The sequence below is a fragment of the Cherax quadricarinatus genome, chromosome 72 (assembly GCF_038502225.1).
Source record: "Cherax quadricarinatus isolate ZL_2023a chromosome 72, ASM3850222v1, whole genome shotgun sequence".
NCBI classification, from domain to species: domain Eukaryota; kingdom Metazoa; phylum Arthropoda; class Malacostraca; order Decapoda; family Parastacidae; genus Cherax; species Cherax quadricarinatus.
Window position 1 is genome coordinate 2,451,258 of NC_091363.1, and position 12,908 is coordinate 2,464,165.

Here is a 12,908-nt window from a genome sequence, read left to right on the forward strand (position 1 = left end):
TCCTTTCTTCACAGCGCACCGTTCCTTCGCTGCTTGAACATTTTCCACTGCCTCCGCATGTGGACTTTTCTAACCCTCCTAGTCCGTAGGAACCCTTACCTGCGGATTTCAAGTATCTTTATCATTGCCATTCATGGCCTTTTTACAGTGGAATATACGTGGCCTCAGGGGTAATCGGGGTGAGCTTCAGATGTTACTCTCCCAGTTTGCCCCTGTTGGTGTTTGCTTACAGGAACCAAAATTACACTCTGCTGTTATTTCTCACATCTCAGGCTATAATTTATTGTATTCTTCAGATCCTTTTCCTGATGGGACCTTTAATGAAAGTGCCCTTCTTCTCCGCACTGATATTCCGTACCATCAGCTATTTGTTCATACTTCGCTGCATTACACAGCAGCCCGTATCCACTTACATAGGTGGTATACGCTCTGTTCTTTATATCTCTCTCCTTCTCGGGCATTATCTATTCCGGATTTTGCCTTCCTTGTTTCGTCATTACCGCCACCAATTCTGTTACTTGGTGATTTTAATGCCCACCATTTCCTCTGGGGAGGGTCTCACTGTGATTCCCGTGGAATTCAGTTAGAGGCTTTTCTTGCCACCCACCCCCTCCATGTTTTAAATACAGGTACTCACACCCATTTTGATCCTCGGACTCATACTCTCTCTTGCATCGATCTCTCAGTTTGCTCTTCCTCCGCCGCATTAGACTTTACTTGGTCTGTTCTCCCGGACTTACATGACAGTGATCATTTCCCAATCATTCTTACTTCCCCTTCATATTCGCCACCTCTTCGCACCCCACGCTGGCAATTTAATCGGGCAAATTGGAACCTTTACTCACACCTGACTGTTTTTAAAGAGGTTCCTTCTTCGTCCTCCATCGATGAGCTTTTACACCTCTTCTCATCCTCCGTTTTCACCGCAGCTTCTCATTCTATACCCCAAACTTCGAGCAGGCATTCTCAGAAATGCGTGCCTTGGTGGTCTCCTGCTTGTGCTCGTGCAGTACGTTTGAAACGCGCTGCATGGGGCAGGTACCGGTACAATAGAACCACAGAGCGACTCCTTGATTTTAAACAGAAGCGTGCGATCGCTCGCCGTGTCATCCGTGACGCTAAACGCACTTGCTGGCGAGATTATGTCTCCACCATCACCTCTGCTTCCTCTATGAGTGCAGTCTGGAAAAAAGTACGAAAACTGAGTGGTAAATATTCTCCTGACCCGGCTCCTGTTCTGCGGGTTGCCGGTGTTGATATAGCAAACCCACTAGATGTTGCCAATGAAATTGGCAATCATCTGGTCCGTATTTCTCAGGGACTCCATCTATGCCCCTCATTTCTTTCCTCAAAGTCTGCCAGAGAGTTAGCACCCTTGGACTTTTCTTCTCTCAGAGAAGAACAGTATAATGTGCCTTTTACACTTCAAGAACTGGAGGCAACACTCTCAGCTTGTCGATCATCGGCAGCTGGGCCCGACGACATTCATATTCGTATGCTACAACATTTACATCAGTCAGCCCTTGCAGTCCTATTACGCCTTTACAATCTTATTTGGTCACAAGGAGTTCTTCCACAGCTGTGGAAATCCGCCATTGTTCTCCCTTTCCGCAAACCAGGCACTACGGGACATGAAACCTCCCACTATCGTCCCATTGCTCTTACCAGTGCAGTTTGCAAAGTAATGGAACGTCTAGTAAATAGACGTTTAGTGTGGTATTTAGAGACACACAACAGTCTCTCCACTCGACAATATGGCTTTCGTAAGGGACGTTCTACCATAGACCCCTTACTGCGCTTGGATACGTATGTTCGTAATGCCTTTGCGAATAACCACTCAGTTATTGCCATATTTTTTGATCTTGAGAAGGCATATGACACAACTTGGAGGTATAATATTTTAGCCCAAGCCCACTCCTTAGGCCTTCGAGGCAATCTACCATCCTTCCTTAAGAACTTTTTAACTGACAGGCATTTCCGTGTTCGGGTTAATAATGTGCTCTCCCCGGACTTTATCCAAGCTGAAGGTGTCCCCCAGGGATGTGTTCTGAGCACAACACTTTTTCTCCTTGCTATTAATGATTTGGCCTCTAGTCTTCCATCAAATATTTGGTCATCACTCTATGTTGATGACTTCGCTATTGCCTGTGCAGGCGCTGACTGTCACCTCCTTACAGTTTCTCTCCAGCATGCAGTCGACCGTGTTTCCAATTGGGCCACCACACATGGGTTTAAATTTTCCAGCACTAAAACCCACCAAATCACTTTCACTAGACGCTCTGTCATCTCTGATCATCCTTTGTACCTCTATGGCTCACGTATCCCTGAACGTGATACAGTCAAGTTTCTGGGCCTCCTCTTTGATCGTAGGTTATCCTGGAAACCTCACATTACCTCTCTGAAGGCAACTTGTCACAGCCGGCTGAACCTTCTTAAAACCCTTGCTCATCTTTCGTGGGGAGCTGATCGTCGAACCCTCCTTCACCTACATTCCACCCTTATTTTATCGAAACTTGATTATGGTGACCAGATCTATTCAGCGGCATCTCCTGCTACTCTCTCTAGCCTTAACCCCATTCATCACCAAGGATTACGTTTATGCCTTGGTGCTTTTCGCTCTTCCCCTGTCGAAAGCCTCTATGCAGAAGCGAACGTTCCATCCTTATCCGATCGCCGTGATGCCCATTGCCTGCGCTACTATGTACGCTCTCATGATCTCCGCAATCCTTCCATTTATAGAATGGTCACTGATATTAGTAGACATTCTTTATTTGTTCGCCGCCCCTGCTTACTCCGTCCCTTCTCTCTTCGCCTTCATTCGCTCTTGTCTTCTCTTCAACTACCACCTTTCTATGTACATGTAGCATCACACTTTTCCCTACCCCCCTGGGAAGTTCCAGCTGTTCGAGTCTGTTCTTTCTCCCTCCCTTGCTCGAAAGCCCAACTGTCTACGGTCGCTTCCCGCTCTCTTTTTCTTGACCACTTTCACTCTCATTCTCATGCCATTGCTGTGTACACAGATGGCTCTAAGTCTTCTGACGGCGTAGGATTCGCAGCAGTGTTTCCGGACAGCGTCGTACAAGGGCATTTACTATCTTCAGCTAGTATTTTTACTGCTGAATTATATGCCATCCTTACAGCACTTATCCGTATTGCATCTATGCCTGTGTCATCATTTGTGGTTGTCTCAGACTCCCTTAGTGCTTTACAGGCTATACAAAAATTTGATACACCTCACCCCTTAGTCCTCCGTATCCAACTTTGGCTACGCCGCATCTTTACTAAGCATAAAGATATTGTTTTTTGTTGGGTCCCTGGTCATGTTGACGTACAGGGCAATGAACAGGCAGACACTGCTGCGCGGTCAGCAGTACATGACCTACCAGTTTCTTATAGAGGTATTCCATGTACGGACTATTTTGCTGTAATATCTTCCCACCTTCACACCCGTTGGCAACAACGTTGGTCTACTATGCTCGGCAACAAACTTCAGTCTATTAAACCGAGTATAGGTTACTGGCCGTCTTCTTATCACCAGTGTCGAGGTTGGGAGACTACTCTCTCCCGTCTTCGCATTGGCCATACTCGTCTTACTCATGGATATCTCATGGAGAGGCGTCTTGCTCCTCTCTGTGAGAATTGCCAAGCTCCATTATCAGTCAGCCACATTCTGTTGGACTGCCCACTTTATCAACGAGCACGCAGAATTTACCTCTGTCGTCGTCTTCGCCCCGCTGCTCTCTCTTTACCTTCCCTTCTCGCTGATGGACCCACCTTTCATCCGGACTCTCTCATTGACTTTTTGACAACGACTGACTTACTCCACAAATTTTGATACGTTCAGCCCTTTCTACTTGTATCTCTTGCTACCCTCTACCCCCGTACTATCCCCTGCCCCGCTGTTTTCTGTAACCTGCTGATCATCCCCCCTCCCTTCTGCCATCCAATTCCCTTGCTTCCTTCCCTACCCTGCAGCGCTGTATAGCCCTTGTGGCTTAGCGCTTCTTTTTGATTATAATAATAATAATGATGAGCACAAGAAGATAACATTGTATCAACATCCGTGGACCCAGACTATTCAAGATCTTGCCAAAAGATATCAGAAACACTACTGGAAAAATATTTCTACCAAGCGCCATATCAACCAGGCTGTGTTGGATATGTGGGCCAGCAGCAACAGCGTAGTTGAAGAGACTAATAGAAAAACTCAGCAAAGGTAAAAGGTATATATCCACTGAACATAAGTTAACTTGTTGCAGGCCCAAACAGCAAATTTTAAGATACGGCAGGAACCTGACTTCTAAGGTTTCTGCACTTATGGCACTGGCATTTTGGAACTGATTATTTATTTACGAGCAATGACATACTCTTTCAATATATTTTTCTTGATTAGTTCTTTACTATATTCATTTAAACTTTGTGCTTGTTTTATGCATATATAGAGAACTCATATCTATTTGGTAAACATTGGTCAAGAGCTAAAGATGTAACATTCATGTTACTGTATCACTGGTTAGTGGGTGGGTGGTGAAGTAGGGAGGGAGGTGAAACCCTGGTTTGGCATGTTGGTTGTGCTGTGGGCGTGTTCGGTAAACATTTGTACTGAGATCAATGACAACACCTGCCCGCATTCCAACCCCTCACCCCCATGCTTACACCATCCACCCAACCACACCATGTTTGCACCACCCTCTCACCTCCCACATGTAAGTGCAAAGAAACAGCACAGAATGTAAAATAGTGGATAGAAATTCTTTGGGAAATTAAATTAACCAAATTCAGATAAGGAAAATAGAGTCCATATGCTGAAAAACCAAGGAATATTCTGGAACACATTAACATCGTAAGTTGGAGCCCTGCTGTACTAGCTATTTGTAGATATATGGGAGAATGCTAAATAAATTGTTTATGAAATGTTATGCACTATAATAAGAGAAAAGGTTCAAAGATGTGCAACAAAATATCCTAGAATATAACTTATAAATAATAACTGAAAACTTTGGAAATGCCCGAATTGCAATGGCATACTGTAATATTAATATCTTTATTTCTGCAAGTACATGTACAAGGTATACAATACAGACCATAGCTGACATCAGTGACATACTACTATATAGAAAGCCCCTTGTTATGCATAACATTTCGGGCAAATTAGGTCAATTTTGTCCGAGGATGTGACCCACACCAATCGACTAACACCCAAGTACCCATTTTACTGATAGGTGGACATGGACAGCAGGTGTCTTATGGAAACACGTCCTAATGTTTTTCAGCCATACCAGGGATCGATCCTCAGTGTGTGAGCTAAGTGTGCTAGAAATCGAGCATGCAAATCTATACATATGAGGATGTGAAAAACAAAATTGGAACCAGCAATAGGGAGAATAAGAGGCCACAAAGATAATTTACAACTCCTCTTCAAAAAATGAAGAAAAGATATTAGAAAATATTTATTTTCAAAAAGTATTAGATTTCTAGAATGGGCTTCAAGATGTGGTTAATATATTTGAAGAAAAGTGCTAAACCATATGGGCCATACAGCTCAGGATTATATAGTATTAGAGCTACTGAAAATTTAAAAAAATGTTATGCAAAAAAGAAGGACACCAGATGTATAGCTAAGCTATAATGTTGGGGAGGGGGATGAATGGATGTTGGCTATTTTAACTTGATATAATTTATTTATGTTGAGTGTTTGTTGCTTTTATCCATGTTTTTTATTATGCATTTTTTATGGCTGCAAGTGCTGAGTGACCTACACGGTCAAAGGACTCCCTAACTGTCACAAGTACAACATACACAGGTGTACAAGTCCTGCAATCTGAAGTAGGGATGGGGATATTACAGTCAGAGAGTAATCTGATTGTGGTGTCAGCACACTTCTGGAAAACAGCAATGGAACGAATGATAGTGTGTTTGCTTCTACAGGTTACCCTGCCTTGGCAGTGGATGGCTGTTAAGTATACCTTTCACAGATAAGGGTGTTCCTTCCAGAGAACATAGGAATAGCTAATACAACATCAGGGAGGGACTACTATATCTTCAACACACAATTCCTCTTCTTAGCACCTCCAGCATTATATCTTGGATCATGGTTAATATTTAGAGACGAGATATAATAAAAAGACAAGTAAACACACTTCATGTTGGTGGTGGGTATGGGGTGAAAGAGTTTGGCAGGCTGGAGTCACTGCCATGTGTCTCCAGACATTATGTGCTCAACATCTAGTATTCTAGTCAGTCGTGGTTTCCAGTTATGTATTAAATCTGTAGTTATTGACCAATCTCTACCAAATAAATGAGAGCTCTTTATACATACATAAACTGATCATACAGTGTATGAATGGATTTAGTTAAAAACCAACAAAGGAAAAAATACTAATATTTCAACCTCAATTAAAATGTAAATATGAAAATCTATGGTTCTTGACCAATTTCTGTCAAACAAATGTGAGCTCTTTATATATACATAAAATAAGCACACACACACAGTATAAATGCACTTGCTAAATAATTCAATGCTCAAAACTGGACTAATAAAATGATCACGTCGGCATGAAGCTGGGTAGGTTTACACTGAAAGTTGAAGGAAGAAGAAAATGTGAATCTCAAAATGAAAATGCAGTAGGTGGATGCACAACAGGCAGGGGTTTACCAGTACATTATGAATTGAGGAGAAATCCACATGTATACAAATTTAGTGTAAAAAAAAAAACTCGATATCTGTCCGAGATCTTCAGTAGTACAGGGAATGTAGTCTAGTGATCAAATTCATATATAAACCTACTCTCTCCTTTCCTCTGCTGAACATCTCAGATTTAGATTAAAATACTCTTCATATTGTTTCCATCTATATGAGAGTTTTCCTCAACCTGCTGACATGTATCCTCTGCACTTTGATATTGTACAGTGTGCATAAATAAATACACACACCTACCTACCTCTCTTTCATTTTTAATATAACTGGCCATCTACCAACAAGGTTGGGTGACCCAAAGAAGGAAACCCATTCATCATCATTCACTCAACTGCTGTGTTGCCAGAAGTGTGCTGACATCATAAATCAGATTGTCCTCTAACTGCAACATTCCCATCCCTCCTTCAGAATGTAGGTAATGCCCTTCCCACCTCCAGGACTCAAGTCTGGCTAACTGGTTTCCCTGAATCCCTTCATGTTACATTATTCACATTCCAAGAGCACTTCCATTAAAAACAACTGGTTGTCTATTCACTATCTAGCATGCTCACACATGCTGGATTTTCAAAGCCTCCTGTTTTTCTCCAGCATTTCTAAATGTCTGAACCACCTCAACAACCCATCCTCAGCCCTCTACGAATTCTCCACATAATATTCACTCTACAAATTGCCCTCAGACACATCTGTGTGTGAATATTATGCAGAGAATTTATAGTCTGGGGTATGTGTCGGTTATAAAAAGCATATTATTTAAGTGACTAAGGAAGAGTTGTTGAGGTAGTTTGGACATTTAGAGATGATGGGGCAATATAAAATTAAATAAATACTCTAATCTCCCCCTCTACCCCAGAAGGAGGGGTTGGGATATTTGCAGTTTGGAGGGGAATCTGATTTGTAGTATCGAAGGGCCTCTGGCAATATAATGATGGAGATAGTGTTTCTTCTTTTTCGAGTCACTCTACCTTGGTGGGAGACAGCTGATGATATATATATATATTATATATATGTATGTATATATATTTATTTATTTAGCAGTACAAGGTCTGTAGACTGAAAATATTTTCAGTCTACAGACCTTCCTCAGTCAGATGATGGATGGCATTGCTTTTTTAGGGATGTAAGGTATGGATGGCTTTTAAAAGTTGTGAGGAAGAGACTGGCACTAAGATCATTGTAAGGTTTTAACATTATTTGGAGAATAAGAAATTAAAAGATTATATAGTGGTACAAAATGTATACCTCAGGGAAATGAAGTGGAGTTAAGATATAGCAGTTTGCTTATTTAGAGCACAATAAGTTAAAATGGGTTTAAGATCTGGGTTGGATGGAAAGTGGTGTAAGGAATGTTTCAGTAAGACATGGAAGGAGGGCATGAAGGTTTATAGAGGTAGGGACTTGAGCAACCAGCAAGCATGTGTGTGTGTGCTAGATTGGCAAGTGGTTAGTGGGACTTGGCCTGCTGCTGGAGTATGAACAATTGAGCATGGTAATATCTATAAAGGGATTCAGGAAAACTGGTTAGCCAGAATGGAGTTCTAGAGGGAGAAAGTACCATGCCTGCACTTCCGATATGGATGGGATGTTGTGGTTCAGCAAGACATTTGAATCATAATGTCCATGTGCCCCTGGAAAGACAGCTAGGGAGTGAATGATGGCGAGTGTTTTTTCTTTTAGTTCTCTGAATCATACTGCCTTAGAGGAAGCTGGCTGATTATGACTAATGCAAATGAAGATATAAGATGGTTTTATTTTTAACAGGATGAAAGTTAAAAAAACAGTATAATACATACATTTAAATACAGTGCAGTACTGTCCAATTACGAATGTTTTCTTCATTATTGCCTGAATATCGATCACTTCCCAGCAAGTACTTTCTCCTCGTCACTTGCATACCATGTATGCTTGGCGGCAGTGGTGAGGGTTTAGGTAAAGGGACTCTGCATAAATCTGAAATCTTTTGAAATTCATAAACCCTATAAAAATTATTTTAACTATCCCAATATTCTATGGCACTATAAACAAACCAGAGGGGAGAGAATCAATGGAGAGTGGATGACACATTTCACATCGTTCATTGTTATCAACTATACAGGGCATCTCTCTCATACAATGTCATCATATTGGGCTGTACACTTAATCATCTTTTTCTGTAAATTTAGACAGCAATGATCATACAAAGCAATAAAAAATGTAGCAAACTTTCAAGAATAACAACTTTTCTGTATCACATGTCGAGCAACTCTGTAAAAACTGGTGAGCGTAATCTACAACTGTGTAAAGAGTAAAGATAAATTTTAAAATTCCCTAACTATTTTAAACCCCAACTTTCATTCATATTAAAATTGGCTCAGTATATATTACTATAATGCAAAAGCTAAGTTATATAACTTTTTATATATTATATGTATGTGCTACTCATACTTAATTGCCAAACACTCAAGTTATTATGGAAAGTTTTAGTAATAAAAAATATCTAAAAACTAAAAAAAAGAAAAAAAAAATAATCTTAACATGCAAACTAACTTGATATGGTGGTACTGTTTGTGGCTTAATGAGAATCTAAATGATTTACTTTCCTGGCAGTCTCAAAGTGATAAAAACTTATTTTTCAATAATTAAATAAATAAATTTGTCTATGCATTTTTACATAATCAAATAAATCCATAAATTCTTACAAATCCAGAGATGGCGAGTGCAAGAATATTAGGAACGCAACTGTTTCTTATAAGAAATTTAAAATATGTACCAACAAGTAAAATATCAAGTGTATTTTGCATATTGCTTACCTAGCATGCTTACTGGAGCTTTAGATTTGATAAGACTAACTAATAATTACATTTTTAGGCCTAAAACTTATAAGTAATGACTAAACATTATTTCATACTAAACATGTTGCTTTCTTTTCAGAGATTATTCTGGTTTAATTTTGATTTTTCTGAATTTGTAAGAATTTTTTAATACAATCCTTTTCAATTAAAATAAATAAATTCAATAGAGCATGATATGTTATGAAATGCAGTTAAGTGCTCACATTCTATTCTCGAATAGTACTCTGCAAATAGTACTCTGCAAATCACTAATTCCCTCCCCTAATATCTAATAGCTGAATGTACATAATGAAACCTATTTAAAGATTTACAAATGTAGGAATGATTGACGCTGAGCCTACATAGCAGTGTGCGCCAGGCCACCTAACAGGAGGTCACTGGGCTACCACATGTGCAGCTGCCACACATTACATCAACATATGATGATAATCATCGTGGTGATGATGATTAGGATGAAGATGCTCTCCACCAAGATACAGCAAAGCCATATTATTAGAGTACATGTTATTGTAGTTGTTAATATGAAATTAAATATTAATCCAGATTCATTGTCATTAACGTGTATTGCATTGATTATATACTAAATTTTCTTGTAGAACAAAGCATACTAACTAACAAGATCTGAGTGTACACATAGAAGGCAGCCAAGTAACTGTAAGGGCAACCAGTGCCCCTCTGTTAGGAACAACCCAGCCACCGAGCACCAAATGGGGAAGGTGGCACCTGTGCCTCCACCCACAACTGGCTAGAGATTGGAGGGGATGGTGGTGGCAGCTGATCCTCTCTCTATGTCAGCTGTGGTGGGCCAAGCAGGGCAGCGCTTACTCTAGGCCTAATCCACATATTTCTTCACAGTATAAGTGGGTGGCATGTGGATGCAATTTGCACTAAGCCCTTCTGATCTCTTCCTATTCAGCAGTGGTGGTGGGCATTGCTTGACCCTGAAAACCACTGCAGATTAGTGCACTCATGTGGCCACCTCACCGACTGTCTCCTCTCCATGCTCCTCTGCAGATCCTGGTAGTCTGACTAAACAACAATGCCAACAACACATTGTAACTAATTCGTATTTATATTACTGTTTGATCAGAAATTCTAAAACCTAGAGATTCCTTAGCAAGCAATTTCCTCTTTTTGTAAAGCATCATGTAAATTATGCATATTTCAAGTAAAATTAACTTTGTAATGTTCTGTGTCTGACGCGATTCACTCACTGTTGCATTCACTTTGACGGCACATCACTGCCTATTCAAGAGCACTATGTACCTCCTTACTGGGTTTATGATCTTGCTGCCATTCTTCCTAGTACTGTATCACTAGTTTCAATGCATAGCTTCCCCCATATAACATTACCATAGAGAGCTAATGGCAATCCTGGTAGTGTTCTATGGTTTTACTGCCAAATTTTCACAAGATAAGGATCATCACAGCTCTTACTCTTGGTATTACCACATAGCTCGTGTGTTCACCTATATCAGTGATGATTACTATTTATAACTGCCTGCAATGTTTGCAACTCCTTTAAATATTTCCTAAACATTATTTGAGCGAGCTCAGTCCACTAACTCTATATGTGTGGCACTTTTTGGAAACACTGGTGTCTGTTACTTTGTTTTATGCAGAAACAGTTAAATAATTTTTCCAGTACTATACTATCACATCTTTAGCTCTGATCAAGGTATGCAAGTCTGTGATACAGAGCTAATTTCTAATATCATTTACAGTACACCAATTCTTTAAATATCCAAGGTATAATTAACTGGATTTCCAACATTCAGGACACAAGTATGAGATTTTTGTGTGTATTGCATAGTTTGTGTATAAACCATGATTTAAAGTGCTCTCATGTCCTGGATGATCCATTATGTGCTTAACTGAGGTCTCAGAGATGGCAGTAGTGTTATATCATCTAATGGCGGGAAGCAACACCCTGGACGCATTCAGTTCAACAGGTGGGATGGCACTTTTGCAGGACAGCCGCCACATCACTCCCTCGATTGTCTACAGATCTGATGAACTATTACAAAGGGCCCTCCATCTCCAGCTATCACTAGAGGCAACAAACATGAAGAAAGCTGGGGCAAGCGTAACGGAGTGAGTCGTCTGTCAGGGACACCCACAGGCTCAGCTGCAGCTGCTGCTGCTGCTGCTGCACACGTGTTTAGGGCAGTGACTCGTTGGGGGAGAAGGCTGCTAAGGGCCTAAGGAACCTGCGACCCTAGCGCAGGTCACTTCCAGGCGAGCTATATCCCGATCTGTGTCCAGATCTACTAGCTGACCTGCTTCCAGATCTACTAGCTGACCTACTGGTGGGTCGACTAGTGGTTCTACTACCTTGCCGACTAGCTGGTCGACTACTCGGCCGACTAGCAGGTCGACTACTTGACCGCCCACTCTCTGGTTTACTGTCTAGTCTATGAGCAGGACAATCAGCTGCGTGACGCACAGGATGATGGTCATATATTATTTGTGCATTACCTGCCACAGCTGCTGCTGCAACTGCTCCAGGACTTCGGGGATCACCTCTACTAGCAGTTACTGTACTTGCTGCTGTTAGAGGTAGATGCTCAGGCCGAGGTGACCAAGTGCCAGGCATAAAGGCGCGGGGGGGAGGAGGAGCTGCAAGCTGATCTAACTCAACTCCTTGTGGTGGAGGGGGCCAATCTTTAGTTTCCAGGGTCTCTTGGCTAGCCCGTAGTCTTGCTGGAAGCACACCATGAGGCCCACGAACAGGGGATGGTGGTGGCTCCGGGGACCATGATGGTTCACGGCCACGGGGCTTGAGCGAGTGCCACGCGGGAGGATGGTCCTCCGGCACCACATGTGCCGGAGAGGGCTCAGACCGCCGGCCCTGTGGCGGCCATGAGCCCTGGGCGTGTCCTCACATCCGCGTGGTGGCCTCTAGTCATACAGGTGGTTCAGTTGGATGAGGCATGGTCTGGGTCTGGGCAATTACAGACTGGCCACTACTGGCACTGCTATCTGGTTGACTGGAGGCTTGGCTAGAGGCACGGGAGCTACTCACCCCACTTTCGGCTCTACTACTGCCTCCACAGGAATTGCTGCCATCACTCCCCCGTCGCCCCAGGCCGCCGGGTCCATCGCTTCTGTCAGAGCGTGCTGAGGGTGCTGTGGAAGTAGAATTTATAATAAAATATCACATCAAAGTTTATTACTGTAAATTTTATACAATAATCTGCAATAAGTTAAATCTACAATAGTTTTAAATCATTAAAAACATTTTATCAAACACTGAAATAAAGAATCAATCTATAATCTTTGTCACATTGTTAAGTGCTAGTAATAACTATATAAATCTTTGGAAATATAGAAAAACTAAGAAGTATACTATAGGTAATAAAAAATGGCAAGTGTGCAGAAAA

General features: G+C 41.5%; 1 protein-coding gene across 1 annotated transcript in view; it reads right to left on the minus strand.

Annotated features, from left to right (window-relative positions):
- Positions 1-5,395: 5,395 nt before the first annotated feature.
- Positions 5,396-12,908, minus strand: part of Glut1 (Glucose transporter 1) — a gene marked incomplete in the record, with an annotated part of 492,009 nt that continues 484,496 nt past the window's right edge. The window contains 1 exon segment of the mRNA XM_070100219.1: positions 5,396-12,654. Coding sequence (XP_069956320.1) covers positions 12,431-12,654 — 224 coding nt within the window.